This window comes from Artemia franciscana, chromosome 4 (genome assembly GCF_032884065.1).
Source record: "Artemia franciscana chromosome 4, ASM3288406v1, whole genome shotgun sequence".
NCBI lineage: Eukaryota > Metazoa > Arthropoda > Branchiopoda > Anostraca > Artemiidae > Artemia > Artemia franciscana.
The window spans coordinates 27,466,301-27,485,930 of record NC_088866.1 but is presented as its reverse complement, the minus strand read 5'-3'; the positions used below and the strand labels follow the sequence as shown (position 1 = coordinate 27,485,930).

The following is a 19,630-nucleotide window of genomic DNA, read 5'->3' as shown; positions in this document are numbered from 1 at the left end:
TTTTTCTTCTTTTTCGTATTGTTTTTATTTGTATGTGTATTGGGATTGTAAGCCCAAACAAGCTTTGCTTCGGACCATTTGCTTGTTTTGTTTTGTTATTTATATTAATAAACCCATCTTTCTCTCTCTCTTATTGAATAATGGTACAAGGTTACTCGAAATCGGCCAAATTAACAAGAGCTAAGAGCTAATTAACCATACTCGTCAAATCACTGAAACCCTCCCCCCAGCTCCCCCAAAGAGAGCGAATCCAGTACGGTTCTGTCAATCACGTATCAAGGGCATTTGCTTTTTCTATCCACCAAGCTTCATCTTGATTCCTCCACTCCAAGTGTTTTCCAATATTTCCCCCTCCAACTCCCCCCAATGTCAAAAGATCTGGTCGGGATTTGAAATAAGAGCTCTGAGACAGGGATTCTTTCTAAATAACAAATTTCATTAAGATCCGATCACCTATTCATAAGATAAAAATTCCCCATTTTCGCGTTTTCCAAGAATTCCGGTTTCCCCCTCCAAATCCCCCCAATGTCACAGGATCTGGTTGGAATTTAAAATTAGAGCTTTAAAGCACACGATCCATCTAAATATCAAATTTCATTAAGATCTGGTCACCCTTTCGCAAGTTACAAATACTTGAATTTTCAAAATTACCCCCCCCCTCAACTCCACCAAAGAGAGCAGATCCGGTCCGATTATGTCAGTCACGTATCTTAGACAGGTTTCAATTATTCCCATCCAGTTTCATCCTGATCTTACCGCTTTAAGTATTTTCTAAGATTTCCGGTCCTCCCCAACTGCCCCCCCCCCGCCCCAATTACGCTTGATCCGATTGAGATTTAAAATAAAAGATTCGAGTTACGAGGTCCTTCTAAATATGAAGTTTCATGAAGATACGATCACTCCTTCGTAAGTTAAAAATAATCATTTTTTCTAATTTTTAAGAATTAACCCCCTCCTCCCCAATAGAGCGGATCCTTTCCAATTAGGTAAATCACGTATCTAAGACTTTCGCTTATTTTTCCCACCACGTTTCATCCCGATCCCTCCAATCTAAGCGTTTTCCATGATTTTAGGTTCCCCCGCCCCAAACTCACCCCAATGTCACCAGATCCAGTCAGGATCTAAAATAAGAGCTTTGTGACACGATATCCTTCTAAATATCAAATTTAATTGAGATCCGATCACCCGTTCGTAAGTTAAAAATACCTCATTTTTTCTAATTTTTCAGAATCACCCCCCCCCCCAACTACCCCACAGAGAGCGGATCTGTTCCGGTTATGTCAATCATGTATCTAGGACTTGTGTTTATTTTTCCCACCAAGTTTCATCTAGATCCCTCCACTCTAAATATTTTCCAAGTTTTAGGTTTCCCCCTCCCAACTCCCCCCTCCCCATTATTACCAGATCCGGTTGGAAATTAAAATAAGAGCTCTGAGACACGATATCCTTCTAAATATCAAATTTCATTGAGATCCGATCACCTGTTCGTAATTTAAAAATACCTCATTTTTTCTAGTTTTTCAGAATTAACCAACAGAAATTTCATCGTCCTAGCTTACGTGGAAGTGCCTAAAGTAGCAAAACCGGGACCGACAGAATTTGCGATTGCTACATGTCACTTGTTTAATACCAAGTACCATAAAAACATAATATTATTTGCAAAAAAGACAATAAAGTAACAAATGATTGAACAAGAGTTTGATTCTCCTTGAAAACATTAGTAATGTACCAGGGATACGAAAAATGAAACACGGTTTTTTGAATGGGTCAAATCAAACCGTTACAATTAGGCAGTTGTGACAATAACGGGCGCACAAATTGGAAAAACAAACGTGGGCCAAAAAAAATCTGAACGTGCAGTTGTCTTTTTAAAATCAAACGATTCTTAATGTTTGAATTTTACAGACGAACTGCTTTCTCAAATCTAAACTAATTGGCTTTTCATTTAGTCGGAAAGTCGCGGAGTTTCTAGGAATGAATTGACTTAAGATGGGTCCAGGGGCTTTTATTTTGACGTACATTGTCCATTAAACAGAATAACACAAATTTAGAAGCATCCATGTTAATATCTGAATGCCTGAAATAAACATAAATACCACTGGAAAAAACACTGAGGGCAAAGAACGATTTTCGAACTATCAGCGGCTTATCAAATATAGACAAGGAACCCGAAACGTTTGCACTATCGTTTTTCTCTATTTAAAAATCACAATTACAGTGAAACACAACTAAAGAACAAGGCAAATTTCTATTCTACAACTAGCGGAGCAATATAATTTCTTCTAAAAACAGCAAATACTTTGCTCCTATAGCCCTTATTGAATAACAGCACAAGAACACTTGTGCTGGGACCGATTAGAAACACAGTTAAAAACGAATAACACCAAAACACGAACTTATAAACATTTATATCAATATCTGAAGGCATAAAATAAATATAGATACCCCTGGAAAACGCGCCGATTGCAAAGAATGATATTTGAATTCCCAGCGGCTTATTAAATGTGGGCAAGGATACCGAAACTGTTTCGTCAATGCTGTCTATTTTTCGGTTGTATGCACTAATCGCCATTACCATAAAACACAAATATGGAACAACTCTCACCACCCATAACCAGCTGATCTCCTCCTGTGCTTGCTTTCTTCTCTCGAAAAAAGAGTCAAGCTGCCCGGTACACACTGACCATAAGATCTGTCCCCTAACAGCAAAAATAACCCCAAATAGGGGAAGAGTGGTTAGAACCCCAATGAATAAGGAAATTCTTTTCAATTTAAATGCTTCCCATGAATTACTCATTTGAGGTAAGTATATTCTGAATAAAGTTGCCATTTCCAACCCGAATAGATATATTTGAAGTAAAATAATTCCAATAATTTCTGATATTTTGTAGAATGCACAAAATAAATCGGGCAGTTCAAAGAAGGACATAAGTAGAAACATGGATGACATATAAATGGCAAGACAATTTGAGATGCATAAAAGTGGTGTATAAATATTAATAAGGTCCCAACAACTGCTATAAATGCCCCACAAAGTTATTAACTGAGTAATTAATAAAAACAGCGACGAAATTATGATTACACCAGCTACTGTACATAAAATAATCTCAAAAAGCATTATAAACGTCTTTATCAGTTTCAAGCAAGGTTACAACTTGATAAGTAGTTGTCAAACGACCTCTTAGCTTATATTTTTAAAAACATCTCTTAATAAATACCTTTATAAACGTCATCTGTAAGCTATACTTTTTTCTTTTAAGGTTTACAGCTAAATCAATCGTACTGCACATGAAACTTATGAGGCGAAGATTTCTCCAACATACACCAGAGCAACATTTATATATAGATATAAAAAAGTTGTGACTCAAAAATTTTGCTTTTTTTATTGGTTATAAATTTCATACAGGAAACTAACATGGTGAGATTAAACTTTCGATTTTTTTTTACTGGCTTAAATATTTCGCAAACAATCACAAGAAATCCAATTGGATTTGAAAAAAGCAGGGTTGCTCAACTTCCCTTTCTGACACACGCTTAAGGGGTAATGTTACTGGTAAACAAAAATACGTCACAGACGAAAACCAATAAATTTAGAGCACTCCTTTTACTTTACAACTATTGCAAAGTAGCCTTTCTGTTTTTCATTGGTTATAAAAATTTGCCAACAAATCCAGTTCCTTCTGTTTACTTAAAATATATATTAAATCAAATAAGTTTAGAAGACTAGGCTACTGCTTCCCTGTAATCTCTAGCAAAATAACCAAACTATTTTTTTCCGTGGCCCTTCCTGTTTCATAAAAGCAAACATTTAGGAAGAAAATATTCTTTTCTTCTTGCAACACTATCCATGCAGGTCTAAGTTATAAGATACAGCCATGAGCGAATATGGATTAGAGGTAAACTTCTCCGTAGCCCTGTCTAACAAATAATTGGGGAGAAAATCCATTTTTCCTGCTTAGACACTATTCATACTAGTCTTTGGCTGCTAAGTTAGGCTAGAGAAAATAGAATAGGAGGCGATGAACCGAGGGCGCCTTTTCTGTATTATACAACCCTTTATATTATATAACAGCAAACATTTAGGAAGAAAAAATATATTTCTTCTTTCGACACTCTTTATGAAGGTCTAAATTATACCAAATTACCATGAGAGAATATAGGTTAAGAGGCAATAAATCAGGGGCAGCTCTTCCGTAACCCTTCTGTTTGATTACACCAAATACTCGGAAAGAGAATAAATTTTTCTTCTTTCGACAGCATTAATACTTTAATTTGAACACTAAGTTATATGAAACAACACAATTAGAGCACAGATTAAGGGGGCAGCTTTTTCGTTGCCCTTCCTGTCTCATAACACCAAATATTCGGCAAAAATATATTTCTTCTTTAGACGCTATTCATACTGGTTTTGATTACAAAATTCTATGGAAGAACAGCGAGAGAATATAGATTAGAGGAAAATTTTTACATAGCCCTTCATGTTTTATAGCATGATATACATGAGAAGAAGATATATTTTCCTTCTTTCGTCACTATTCATACTGGTTTTTGATTTCTAGATTATGCGATGCATCTATAAGAGAATATATGCGGGAGCAATTATGTTTGTATGTTGGGGTTGCCTAGAAACAAGTACTGGTTATTTGAGACGCTTATATAAATCAGTATCAATAAGGCTTAGAGATTACAAAACTTATAAACCGTATTGCCAACTTAACAATTACCGAAAGAAACAACGATAAAAATCAAATCACCTTTTCATTATAGAAAACATAATCCCGGCCACTCCTAAAATGAAAATAAAATATTTTTAAATAAATCTCCACGAACCTTTTGTATCAAGAAATTCTGTCACAGTGTTGTATTGCCTCCCTCAAACACACAAACCGCTTTACACAATAGGCCTCGTATTTGCTTTACCGAAAATTCAAACTTTCAGCTTACGCTGAAAGTTTTTTTAGCCAATTGATTTTCTATACATTTAAGTGGAATGGGTTTATAAATATGAAACTATTATTATTCTATATTTGTAACATAATAGAGCAGGGGTGGTCAAACCGTGGTCCATGTGTCAAAGTTCGAGCATTGGATTAGTAGAAGTGGTGAGTCTGAACCTTGAATCTACATGTATCTTCTTTTGGTACGTGGTAATTAAAGTTCAACCATCGGCTATACAAAATGATAAATAAACACGACATACCAAGAAAATGGACAATATACGCGTTATCAAACCGTTCGTGGTAATGAACTGTAATTAGGGACCGACTAGGTCCAATAGTAGTTGAAACTCTAAATATGGAATTTTCATAACAATACATACATGAAAAGAACCAACTTCTATGCAGATTCCAAATGCATATAAATTCATTAAGTTTGTGTCACCTGTCAAAAGCTACGAGCCTGGGAAAATTTGTTTGATTTTCAAAAAAGGAGGGAAACACCCCCAAAAAGTCAAGCAATCTTAATGAAAATCACACTAGATTCAGTATTTCAGAGAACCATACTGTAGTAGTTTCAAGCTCCTATCTACAAAAATGTAGAATTTTTTTCCAGAACAAAATCACCGGAGCGTGTTTTATTAGTTTATGTTGCGACACCCCTTCCCTCCGCCCAATAAAACAATTCTGAAGGATGTTAGCTACCTCGCGACCCCAGTATATTAAATAATAGCTTAAGCCAATTATCCGTTTTACCAGAAGAACTTGATTTCCTCATTAGTTATTTATGGATAGTTACTTCTTGGTCTTTTTTTGCATTTATATATATACTTAATTGTAATGTGTGAACTACTAAATAACCCTTGACTATGGAACCATTACATTCCAATTTGAAAAACGATGCGTTAGAGCCTTAGACTCTAACTTTGGCTGTGGACTGCTTCGAAACATGAATCAATAGTTATGGTAAATTGATAAAAGAGGCAATTTTAACATAGGTTTAAAAGGAATTTAAACTAATAGCACTACTGTCAGCAATGCATTAACCAGCAGAATTAAAAACATTCGAACGAAGCTTAATTTGATTTATTAAAACATCAAGGAGAGCGAAAATGAAACCTGTTTTTTTTTTAATTGGTTAAGCGGAAACTTACAAAACCATATATACCTTGGACAATTAGGAAAATTCGGCTTTGCAGTTGTACAGTTTTTAACAGTAGCGTGTGCCAAATTTAAAAACAGGAACGCGGATGAAAAATCCGCAAAAAAGTAGAACCAACACCTTAAGAAGGTGTACCTGTCTTTGCTAGTCAACCTATCGTTAATGTTTGATTTTTTACAGACGAGCAGCATTGCCAAATTTAAGAAATTTGCGCATTATTTTTACGGTTATACGTGGCAACACTGATATGAATGTGTTACTACCCAAAATAATTCTTGATTTTGAAAGAACCAAGAAAAAAATCTTAGAAAACAGAGGTTTTCAGTACTGAATAGACTTAAAATGGAAGCAGGGGGAAAATATTTTTATTTTGATGCCATTGATACTTTACGACTTAGATTTTGACTAAAGGTCTAAGTTTCTTTGGATTTAAAGAGAAATCTTCTGAAACTGAGAATCTTCTGAAATTTTGGAATTTTATCATAATAGCCTTATGGATTATAAAATAGTTGGGACAAGGATAGTTGACAGAAAAGAGTACATAACAAAAAGTACAACCCAAATATAGTTGTTGTGCCCCTTTTTAAAAATATTTCCTAACTTGATGTAAATCAAAAAGTATTCCAGGCAGAATTAAGGGTTCTGGGACTGTCTCCTCCTTTAAATAAAAATTCAATAATTACTTTTTTGACGCAAAATACGATTAGATGGATGACGAGTACCAGGGTTCAGTTATTATTATTAATTTTTTCTTTTTCTTGTTCTTCTGAATGTCATTATTATTTATTTTTATTTTTTATGTACTGGGCTTCTGGACATGGACTTTGGCTAGTCTTTTATATAACCTTTACTTGGATATAGAAAACTTACTTGAGCAATTCCTGCTTACTAAGCATACCGTTATGGTCCTTATCCAAGTTCAAATATTGACCGTAAACCTTCAAAGCAGAAGAAGCAGAAAACCAATTCTGAATTTGATTATCTTTTGGCAGATCTTCATCTCTTAGCTGAAGAAAGTAACATAGTACAAGTACATTAAAACTAGTAACTCAGACTAATACGGTCATTACTTTTTGTGATTATTTATGGCTATTACTACTAAAAACTTATTGCAACATTCAGCTGTCTTCGGCCAACAAAGCTCTTCCTCCAATCCGTTCAGCTTCACTTTTTCGCTTTCTCCCATGAAGTTTAAATCATTTAAATCTTTCCTTATGATGTTTTCCTACACCGCTTGGGGACAGTCTACTATTCGTTTGGTTTAAGATGGATGGCATAGAGATAGCCGAAATTATTATTCAGAAATTCGTTAAAACAAAATTAATTTATTCTTCGCTCTCTTGGGGGACGGCCCACTTAAGGGAAGATTGAAGACTATTCACTGACGCTCTGTGTGCTTCTGGATGTACTGAAGGAACTAAGGCTTAAGGTAAGGTTCTCTTCCCAGTCAAAAGCAAACACCGAAAACAATAAACTTCCCTTGAAAATAATAAATTTTTATGGGATTTCAGTTAATCTGGTTATGGCTCACATAGGCGGTATTACTTTAGTACAAACACTCTAGTTAAGCTCAATTCATTCCAAGAATGTTCATAAAAAAAATCGTTTTTTAAACATAAATTATTTTAAGATAAATGACCAGATGTTACCATTTTAGTTCCAATATGTTTTAGAGATTGATATTACACCACCCAAGTATTACTAAATTTGAATTGATGCCAACCAATACTACACTTGTGTCGATACTATTTTATACTTCATGATGGGCGTTCATTGACTTATGTAGTGGCATTTCCCGTCACTGCTGCCCCCCCCCCCCCAAACAAGGGAACCAGTATATCACTGATGCTAAATTTGTATTGATGCTGACTGATATGGTATTTGTATTGATCCTATTTTAGGCTGCTTGATACAGGCTATGTTCTGTTCTTTATGCAGTAGTGTAATCCATATTCGCTGTTCCCCTCACAGGCGAAGCAGTGTTTCGATTTGACTCCTCAGAAAACTATAAAACAGTTGGCACTAAATTTGTATTTATACCGCACTAGTATCGATACTATTTTAGACTTAAAATAAATATTCTTTTTTGTGTAGCAGTATTTCTCATCTCTATTGTCTCCCCCACAAGTGAAGCCGTGTTTCTACTTTGACTTCTCAGCAAACTATAGTGACAATCCTGATTGATACTACATTTGTATAGACAATGCTTAACATTGCAATTGTCTCAATACTATTTTAGACTTCATAAAGGATATTCTATTTTTTATGTAGAGGCGTTTCCTATCTCTGCTGTTACCTTCAAGAGTGAAGGAATGTTTCCAATTTGATTTCGCATTAACTATTGCGAACATACCAGTTGAGGCTACATTTATGTTGATACTGATCGATCCTGCATTTGTATCGACACCATTTTAGACTCCATGATGGATGCCTTTTCGTTCCTCTAGTGTCGCTTCCCCTCTCTGCTGCCTCCCTCACAAGTGAAGCCGTGTTTCAACTTTAAGTTCTCAGAAAATAACTATTAGCAACAAACTACATTTGTCTTGATGCTACATTCACATCAAGACTATTTCAGGCTTCATGATGCACGTACTTGTGTTTACATGATGGCGTTTCCCATTTCTGCTGTCCCCTTACAAGCGAAGCAGTGTTTCCACTTCAACTTCTCAGAAAATAAGGCGACCACCCTGGTTTTATATGAATTTTGTATCGAACCGATTGATACTCTATTGATGTTGACATTATTTAAGATTTCGTAACAGAGGTGCTATTGCAAATATCGAAGGAACCAGCTGCAGTGGTGTAATTTTGTCAAAATCCTGGGGGGGGGGGAGTTGGAGCCAATCTTCCCAAATCAAGTGAAAATGACAGTGGAAACTGAAAAATGAGTTATACAGTACCATAAAGGTAAAGATATACTAAGAAAACTGACCCATTTCTGTGGGTACTTCAATTATGCAGGCTTATCTTATTTTTGACAAGATTTTGGGAAGAACTAGATTTCAGCTAGGGAGGAGCAAACTGGGATCTGGGGGAGAGACTGGGATCTGGGAGGGGCAGTTGCCCCACCTGTCCCATAGCAAATTACGCCCCTTAATCGCTATCGAGAAATCCAGGTAGATACAATGCTAGGTTAGTCAGAATGCCATTCGACAGAACTGCATTAAATAAACAAAGCTTTGGCCAAATAGGAAACAACAATATCCAAGGTTCTTGAATTTTACTAAATGTTGCCTTCTTTGATCTGAATTTCGTCCAAAATTGTATTCTCTTGAGAAAAAACACAAGATCAATGGCGGATAATCTCCCATAAATGTTGGCTATGATTCAAAAACCTTGTAATCTGGCTCATTCTCAAACGTGGTGTTGGATATGCTTGTTGCTATAACCGAGAAAAACGTAAAATAACAGAAATTAATGATCCCTGCCTCCACTCAAACAATGATATGTCAAAACTCAACACCCTCAAAATACTAAACATGGGATTTTCCTCATTATTTCCAATAGTATATTGTATATAATTTCATTGTATTTTTAGTACTTTTCAAGTTGAACCCTCGTCTAGAAATAAAATATTGCGTATGTGCCTGTATCAAATATTAGTGAAACCAATTACTTTAAAGCCATCAAATGTAAATTGTTTGCATAAGTTTTTTTTTAGGAAACAAATAAAAGCTATGGTTAAAAAAAAGAAAGTGTTCTTTACAATACTACTAATAAAACTCAATGCAGCGTCAAGCCACATGAGATCAGTAAAGCTGCGTGCACTCCTCCACCTACCCAACATAAGTTCAAAGCTCCCTCAGAAAATAAACAAAGCTCCCTTCAACGGTGAAATAGGCACTAATCATAGTTAAACTAATTTGAATAAAAGCTGAAAAAGAGCAATAGAAAAAGAGCAAGTTTTTTTCAATATTAAGCGGTTTATAATTTTCAAAAACAACTACACTGACCAACATACTTGAACAGTTACTTCTAAATTACCCTCAATGAAGATTCATTTCGACTATCTGTAGCCTAAGCTTCATAGCACTACGTTTTCACGAAAACACGGTAACTTTTACATTTTCTTCCGCATTTTATTCGCCTTTTGCTACAAGTTATTCATCATGACAGATCAAAGCCTGTTTTGAAATATTTCAACTGAGCCTTTTGAAACCCTAAACGACCACTCTTCCGTTTCTTTCAGATTTCATTCGTTTTTTGCTGCAACTTATCCCTCATGACAGATCAAAGGCTGCTTTAAAATATATCAACTGAGCCGTTTGAAACACAGAAACAACCAATTTTGTCATATTTTACCAATCTTTCGCTGCAATTTTACGCACTCTGAAGATTCAATGGCTACACTGAAATGCATCAACGAAGCCATAAAAAAAGACTGTGTTTTTTATATTTCGTTCGTTTTTTGCTACAAGTTAATGCGAAATGACAAATCAACAGTTGAAATGTTTCAAATGAGCCAATGAAAACACAAAATAGCCATTTTTTGCCATGTTTCCGATTTCATTGATTTTTGTTGCAAGTTTATGAACACTAGCAAGAAAAATTTATTCGTGATGCACAGATCATCAAAAAGATAAGGAAAATCTTTACCTCCAACAGGTCATCCAAGAACCCACTACTTAGAATCTCTTGTATTTTGATTTTGCCGGTTCTTAGCGGGTCTAAAAAGAAGAAAAACTTGCGAACAGTAGTGCATACGTAAAAAGGTTGGAATGATTGCTCTAACCCTTCCAATTGTGCCAATGTAGGTATCAATTCTTCAACATAATTTTCCATGTCCTATAAAAAAAATATACTCGTTTGACTGCCGATACGTCAGAAAATAAGCTGCACAGTATTTTCGGGTTCCAATTTCTAGGGATACAATAAAAAATGTTAAGATGGCTGTTAAAAAAATGTTAAAATGTTAAGGTGACACTTTAAGGCCAACGGATGTTCTATTGCCACAAAATCACAGTTTTGACCATCCTTCTGGGAACAAAATGAAAGGTAAGCCTCCAAATGCGATGGAAACAAGTCATAAGAAAGGGTTTAAAGAAAACTGGAACATAGCGGAAGGGAATGAAGAGTTAAACTTTCAAGAAATATGTGTGGAGGAGGAGCGTACGCAGCTATGCAAACCTCGGGCGGTATGGCACTGCAATAAGTTGCTACTAGTTATATGAAAAATCAGAATTTTCGGTTGCTAAGAAGTTCTGGCTATGTGAATGTAATGTCAAAAAACTTTCCGTTCTTACATTTTTTTTTGCAACTCAGTAGGTAAGAAAAAGCATTAAATAACATTTCAGAACATTTTTGATGAAAAGGAAATTTTTGGGCTTTTATCCGTGAAATCTGGCTTTCATGTGTGTGTTAAATGAAACTGAAGTCTAAAGCAATTTTAAAGCAGATACTCGCTTTCAACACATACAAATACATAGTTAAGACGCTTAAAAACCCATTAAAAGCCAAAGGGTTTATTTTTATTTTTGGCTGAACTTCAGGCCTTCAAGCACAATTTTGGAGCATTTTGCAGAGTTCAAGTATGTTATTGTTTCAGATCTTTCTGAACATTTTGTGGAAAAGTTATTTGTACTGCAATTTGCTCCACTTTGACCATTTTTTTTTTTCAAATGTGTAGTCTATTAAAATATATTTTGTTTTGAGTAAAACACAAATGAAACTATATCCTTTAGAGTGCATATGAGAGCGGTACCCCCTCTCTTATTTGTGGTAATTTCTGCTTTGTTGAAGCTTGACTTAAGTATTCATTCCAATTTCTGTTCGGTTTAGGTTTGAATTATTATATGCCTTTATGTTACCCGTTTTACGTGTTAATAAGGCAGTTTAATTTTGTTAAAAAAAAGTCATTTTTTAACGATTCAAAAATTAATTCAGGGATAAGGTTAGTAACCATTTCTAATGTTACTGAGATGGCAACCTAAAAATAAAACAAAAGAAGAAAATGGAAGAAATTGGCGCTTAGCACTAAAATATTACAAGACTCAAGTACTTGTTCGACTGTCTAAAACCAAAATTAAGGCAGCCACTGATGATTTTTTTTACATTTAGGATTCTTTAAGTTATGTTACATATATCTTAAATTATTAGTACTCATCGGACATTTCTAAGTGAGACATAGCCTTTTTTAGGAATAAGGTAACTGACAGTTGAACACTACTAAGATGGTAACTATAAAAAAAAATACTTATTTCCACTTGGCATGGTGATTTTGTTGATTTAAGTACTCGCTCGACTTTATTCCCTTTTTTAAAACGTCAGCCGAGGGAAACTTGAGGGGACAGTTGAAGAAAAATGCCAATTTAAACTTCTACGAGATTAACATTCTTGATAATATTTTTATGACTCTAAATTAACAGGTCCTTTTTAAAGTTCAAACATCAAACCTCTACCCTGGGAACATGACATAAAGACAATGCATTTTCAGCAGCCATTTCTGTTTCTTGACTGAAATATTCCAACTAATACCTCTTCCCAGCATAGAATTCCAGGGAGAATTTTCAAAAATACATAAAATATAGATATACAATACATAAATTAATAAGTAAGTTAATATATATTAATGTTTAAAAGTGAAAGCAAACAAATGAAAACAAAACAAACAATGTGTTATTGTTTGTGACATAGAATAGACTAATTGAAAAAAAAAGAAAAATTTTATTCGTGAAATCAGTTTTTAGCAATCAAATATATTTTTTATTTGGTACATTTTATTAAAACAGACACGTCAGATTATCATACCCCACCTCCCTTAAGAAATATCCTTAAAGGGGGTAAAGTAAAAGTGAATAAAGTAGACGAGGAAAGATTTGATAGTCCAAAGGCGGTTATGGAAATGCAATGGGGCTTGGGGGCTAGCCATCCTGCACTTTCCCACCAGGGAAGAGTAGGACATTAAACATAAAAAAAATTCATTTTTCAGGCTTCAGCATTTTCAAAGGTCATAAGCCACCTGAGGCGAAAACACTGGAAAAACAGAATATTACACTTGATGGCAACGTTATATAAGTTTTTCTTTATTTTAACTGAGGATCGCTAGCCCTTCAGGAATGCTATTATTATATTTTAACGCAGCCTGGTAATGTGGGGCATATTTTCTATGGCTGTGGCTATTGTAAATTGACTATTGCCTATGGCGCAAGAAGTTCTTAACTCCTGTAAAGCTGTGCAAACGCGAGAAAGGTCAAATTCGTTTTAATTTTCCAGATTTTCGGGATGGAAGTATAGATAAAAATTGCCGTTTGTTGTAGATTCGACCGTCAATTTGAGTTCGAAACAATGCCAATTTTTTTATCTTAGAGATCACACATCTTAGACCATAGATGAACAATCAGAACTAAGCCCAAATTTGGCTATAACAAACGTTTCGCACTTGTAGCTCAATGCATTAATAGGAGATATGCCTACAGAAGTTATTACATATTCCACCTATATTACAGGTGCATAAAGAACATGTTGGGACTGAATCTATACGAACAAGTCCTGAACGAAATAATTAGAAAACGTTGCGGACAGACGTTAGACCTGGAAATCATCATTGGCCGCCATCGTATCTCCTGGTTCTACTATGCCTGTCACAGGCATGGTAGCTCCATTGTTTCTAGGACACTCGTTACAAACCACTCCCAAGCTGGAACAAAGACATAGAGGCCGACCAAAATCCTGAATCAGCACTCTCAAACTTCACCTCAAACCCATTGGCAGGTTCAGATGACACTGCCATCGATGGGACCCCTCCTGGCTTAAAATCCTTACCCTTTTGACCCTCGACCGAACCTGACAGAATGCGACCGTCTGCCAACACCTAGCACCAAAGAAAAGCTTCTGCACTGATTCAAGCACAAGAAAGTAAGTACCGATTATTATATTTTTATTTGTCTGTCTTATTTTCGTTTCAATCAAAAAGAAATAATGAAAAAGACATAATTTTCTTCTGCAATTATTACAAAACAAAATAACAGAAATAACAGAAGTGCAACTACCGAAAAATAGTAGAAAAATAATAATAAATAAAATAAAAACATACGTGTGTCCGCGCTTACCCATATAGTTGATATTGGTTCCAACCCGAGTAATTCTAGTGTCAGCTTTAAAGTACTAAGGACACCAAATATATATATATATATATATATATATATATATATATATATATATCGAAATTATGATGTTTCTAGGCAAGTACTGCGTTTCCGTCAACGCTGCCATGTTGAGGGGTATACAAATAACCAAAAGGAATTAATTAAATTCAACATTGGTTTTCGACAGTAAAAATTCAGACATTAACGATCTGTTGATCCTTAAAGACAACTCTTAATTCAATAGAAATCTGTACCTTCTTAAGCCCTTTGGTGCCATAGGTTTTCAATTTAGTTGTTTCTGATTTTTTAGCCAAGTTACTTCTTCTTTTTGGTGCCGGCTTACCGCACCCACGTTCCTTTTGGGTACCCATTAATAGTTAAAACTGCAATACCGTATATGAAGGTTTTCATCACAATCGAAAAAAAAACACATATTAATAATACTGATAATATAATGTCCTATGCTGCATAGTCATTCTGATTTTGCTTGATTTTTGTGTTATTTGAAAGAAAGATCAGTTCTAACTGGATATTAGTATTATGTGAATTTTTTTGTATTTTCCATTTCTTATTTATATATTTCAATTTAGTTTAGTCTTTTTCCATTGATAAATCTGCTAATAGTCGGATCTTTTTTACTAATTGAAGGTTTTTTTTCTCCGCAGTCTTAACTAAAATATTATACCCATTTTTTCCTATATTTTCACTTGTTTAATCTATAAATAGAAAGGCATAACAAAACAAATTATTTGCCTTTAACACCTTATCACGAGACCACGTCCACTTCTCCTTCAAAATATTCAGTAGCCATTTCATTGCCTGTAAACAGGTATTTGACCTAATTTGACCTAAACAGACAACTTTAAATAAAGCATGGAATAAGAAGCTCTCGAAGAGGAAGATACATACACTTTCCCGTAGATACCCTTGACCCGTAGCATCATATAGGGAGAGTCCGATTCTGGTTTGTTTCAACCAAACTTTTCTCATAATGTAGTTGAATAAATCCAAGATAGCAATTTTTCCTAATGGATCGCTCCTTCTCAATCGGGCATATACTTTGGCAGTGAAATAGGGGGCATATTTTTCTCCAGCCATTTTTCCAACACTGCGGAAATCAGCATAGTTTATGAGTTGCTCATCTGCTGATACACCAGGTATCTGATAACGGTCTAATAGCATCCAAATTGACTGCAATAAAAATTAGTTAATATAATAACAGTAAGTTATTTCTACATAATTATTAGTATGGTTTCTTTATTTTTCACATTTCACAAATGACTTTGCAGCATTTAGACAATTCTATTTATCATCAGAAAAATAGCTGTCATAAACATATATATATATATATATATATATATATATATATATATATATATATATATATATATATATCATGAAAAGAGAAATCACCAATGCAACAGCACAAACACAAAAAAAAGAAAAAAAAAAAGAGAGAGACAGAAGGAGAAAAGGAAGACTGTTTTCCTAAATTAGTGATTAATATAGACCAGCACTTGAATGAGGCCTTAACCCTACTCATCCATACAATCACATAGGTCAAACAGCATAGCCATACACAATCAACCATAAAGAATAATCCATGGACAGGCAGTCATGTCGTCAATAAGTATAAGTCGTCATTTACCAAACAATAGAAAAAATAATATAGACAAATAATTCAGACACAATAACCCAACACAAGGGCTCATCAGGAGAATATACTGGCCTATATAGGGTTTCGCCACTTTAAATTCTCTACCCAGCACAGTGTTGTGGTTACCACAGAATATCCATGGCATCCCCGTGTCAGGTATCACCCCCAAAATACATGCCTATGAAAAAAAAAAAAAAAAAAAAAAAAAAAAAAAACAGCAAATGTAAAACAACCAAGTAAAACCAAAACAAGCTTATCCTGTTAATATATCCCTCTTTTTAGCAACAATAGGTAAACTAAATATTATAAATTTTACCAAATCACAAATATTAACACATTGCAAAAAACCTGAATGAACTAAACAATTATAATATTCATCTTTACCATGTGGCTAATTTTTAAAAAAATCCTCTCAATTAGAAACACAATTCAAAATAAATGGCGCTGCGACAACAATTCTCGAACCTCCGAAATTAGTTGAAAATTTCTTTAAGTATTTCTAGATAATTCTTTTGATATTTATTTAAAAGTTCGTTATAATGAAAACTAAATTTTTTAAATTGCCAAGTTAATTTATTTGCAGAAAAACCTCTTGATATCAATTTTTGGCTTAAGATTTTACATCTATTTTAAAATCAATATAATTACTACAAATCCTTGCATAACGAAGTAACTGTGAGAAAAACGCTGAATATGTGATATTTGAGTGTATATTACTTTCAGGGAATGGGAAAATAATCACTTCAAAATCAAAATCATCCGTTTTATTATACATTTTAAAACTTAATTTATCCATCATATATTTATATTCTAGTTGACTCTTCCTTGTTGTTCGAAGGAGGGGGTGGGGGACTGCAAGTTTCCTGAATTAAGTTTTCAGTGATGGCAATTTCAATGGTGTGAATTCTGTTAGATCATGCGCCATTTTCGAAGGGTTTGAGGTTGTTTTCAAAAACAACAAAATCAAACAGTTTGTGGTAATGAACTGTAAGGAGCAGTACAGCTCAATTAAAACTAAAATTCTAGTATTGATAACAATAGACACACCAGAAGAATAAAATTTTGATGCTTATTCAAAATATATAAAATCATACCTATCAAATGTTAAAAACCTGAAAACATGTGCCTAAATTTTGAAATTGGGAGGAACAAACCAAAAACATCAATTGATCTTAATGAAAATAACACGATCAGATTCAGCATATCAAAGAACACTGCCGTACAGATTTCCAGCTCCTACTCCCAGTTCCAATTTCCTTGTTCTTTAAATCATTGAAATAATTTTGGCCTGAAGAAAAGCAATGATCTCAGATACCAGTGCAGGACAGGGATCAGCACATATTCACAAGTCTACAACAAAGCACTTAAGCTGGCTTAGAACCAGACAACAAGAAGTTTGAGGGACCTCCAGTATTAATGGAGGCTTTGTGCAATCCTGGGCCCATCACGATCACAACATGGATTTCAGCACTTGATGATATTCTTCTATCAACAATTAATCATGGAAGAAAAGAATTTCAGTTTCATGCAAATAAGTTGTAAATTATCAAAAAATAAAATTAAAAAATGCTTAAGACTATGACTAATAATGGATAAATGTAATTTCATATTCCCTTTTGATTCATCCTTAAAAAAATAGTTCTTAAGCATACAACTAATATGTGATGCCTGTCTTCTATATATTTTCCTTTAAATAAACATAGAAGAATGTTGTATGAATGAATGAATAGTCAGCAAAGAAGAGAAAAACTGCAGTTTCATGAAAGTTATAAATTATTAGAAATAAAATGTAATTAAACCTGTAAATAATGTTTGATAATTGTCTTTCTGGTTTCCTTTTGAGTCAACCTGAATGAAAAAACTATATATATATATATATATATATATATATATATATATATATATATATATATATATATATATATATATATATATATATATATATATATATATATATATATATATATATATATATATATAAAGTTTTAAAAAATCAGAACATGCAGACATGTTTGTAAAAAAAAAAGAGTAAACTTCTCCCTAGTCCATAGTTAAAAAAAGAAAAGGAAACAAGAAAAATTAAGATGATTTTATGAGACAGGAAAATAGGAAACAATAATAACGAAATATTTCAACTGTAGCGTCTACACTCAATTAAAATTTATTGGTAGTGCAACAGGGCTTGATGGCACCCCCTTGTGCCAAAATTACCAACTATCTTATTAGTTAATTTATATTAGTTGCTTGAGCAGACCACACAGTTTATAGCAGAACAGAAGAATTTTAAATGGATGAGCTTTAGTATAACGAGTGATTTCCAAAATCTAGACAATGAAAAAAGAATGATCTGTGAAGATTGTTGGTATGGAAAACAATGTTTAGTATAAATTTAGTTAATCCGGATATATACTACACATAATTTCAAATAAAGTAAAAAGTAAAACAGATTTAATATATAAAAAAAACATAGACCACTGTTTTGATACTTTACAGCAGTGGTTCCCAAACTTATTTCGCCAACACTCTCCACAAGATAGCCTTACTCAGCCCTCCCTTCAAATTAATTCTTCTTAAATTTAATAGTGATTAAACAGAAAAATAAGTGCCTTAATTTTTTTTACCCTTTTTTGTGAAATATTTAAAGAAACATAAAATTTAAAGTATGTAAATGTTTGTAATCACTTGTAACGTACCGTAAGTACCTTGTAAAGCCCAATAACGTACCTGTGGTCATCACTTCAACCCTGAATTGTTCCTAAAGGATGCGGTAGCGCCTAGTCAGAGAGTCTCTTTTTGCACGAATGCATTAAAAACTAAATAATTTTTTTTTCAATTTATAAAGGTAATAAATTACTCCAGAATAATCTTATTTCCATGAAATATTTCACTATATAAGTGAAAAACATAGCACCTAGAATTAATAGTTGTCACCCATTATATTACCGTATATGTGTCCTTTCTCCTTTTATATAAATTTACTTTTCCTCGTTTTTTTCCGTTCCTATATAAAGGGCAACAGCGGTGGATGATTTGCCCTAACCAAGCATTGGAATCCCGGCTGAAGGCAGAGAATCAGGATATCAGTACCTGCACTATGTAGACTATTGGTCAGCATGCAAGTCGTTTTTAATGTCTGGATTTTTAAAGCTTTAAGTTTGTTGAAATAGGTTGATTTATTGCATTAACATTCTCTTCAAACATTTAGCATGAGTCACCAGACTAGTTGTTTAATTGGATATCATTCAATGCATCCCCCTTATGTTCATGAATCGAGGTACAAAAAACACATTCATAGTTCCTTTCGCCTGATTGGTTTGCCTTCCCTTGGTCGGCAAAAAAGGCCACTTTACTTGGTTTCATTTTATGTTTATTAGTTTAAATTGAGTTTTTGTTTTGTTTGTGGTTTGACAATGAAATTAAGTTTTTTGTATAATACGAGTAATCATTTCTTAACCCAAGTTAGGTTGGGGAAGATTGCCCAGATCTGAATATGTCAGCTTGGTCAAAGATATTTCCCAGAGAGAGAGGGGGATGTCCTAGTAGTGGTTTTCTTTACTGGTGTGGGGCCAAGTAATTATTGACTAAAGATGTTACCCTATAGCCTGTTACCCATTCATATGGTAATAAATGTTGGAGTGTGGTAGACACGTCACCAATATGGTAGGTATATAACCATGTTCTCTCTCTATTACCATACTCATTTGCTACGTCTTTACAAACACCTGTTATGGTAGTTACAAACATATATTATGGTAGTTATGGTGTTATGGTAATTGCTAGCATCTTCACC

At 33.9% G+C, this 19,630-nt stretch overlaps 1 protein-coding gene across 5 annotated transcripts in view; it reads right to left on the bottom strand.

Moving 5' to 3' along the window:
* Positions 1 to 19,630, bottom strand: part of LOC136026238 (serine/threonine-protein phosphatase 2A regulatory subunit B'' subunit gamma-like) — a 115,416-nt gene that overhangs the window by 79,461 nt on the left and 16,325 nt on the right. For all 5 annotated transcript variants that reach the window (XM_065702590.1, XM_065702587.1, XM_065702592.1 and 2 more), the window contains 3 exons: positions 15,093 to 15,374; positions 10,696 to 10,884; positions 6,970 to 7,106 (listed from right to left, as the gene is read on the bottom strand). In XM_065702590.1, the coding sequence (XP_065558662.1) occupies positions 6,970 to 7,106; positions 10,696 to 10,884; positions 15,093 to 15,374 (608 nt within the window). The remainder of the gene's footprint in view (positions 1 to 6,969; positions 7,107 to 10,695; positions 10,885 to 15,092; positions 15,375 to 19,630) is intronic.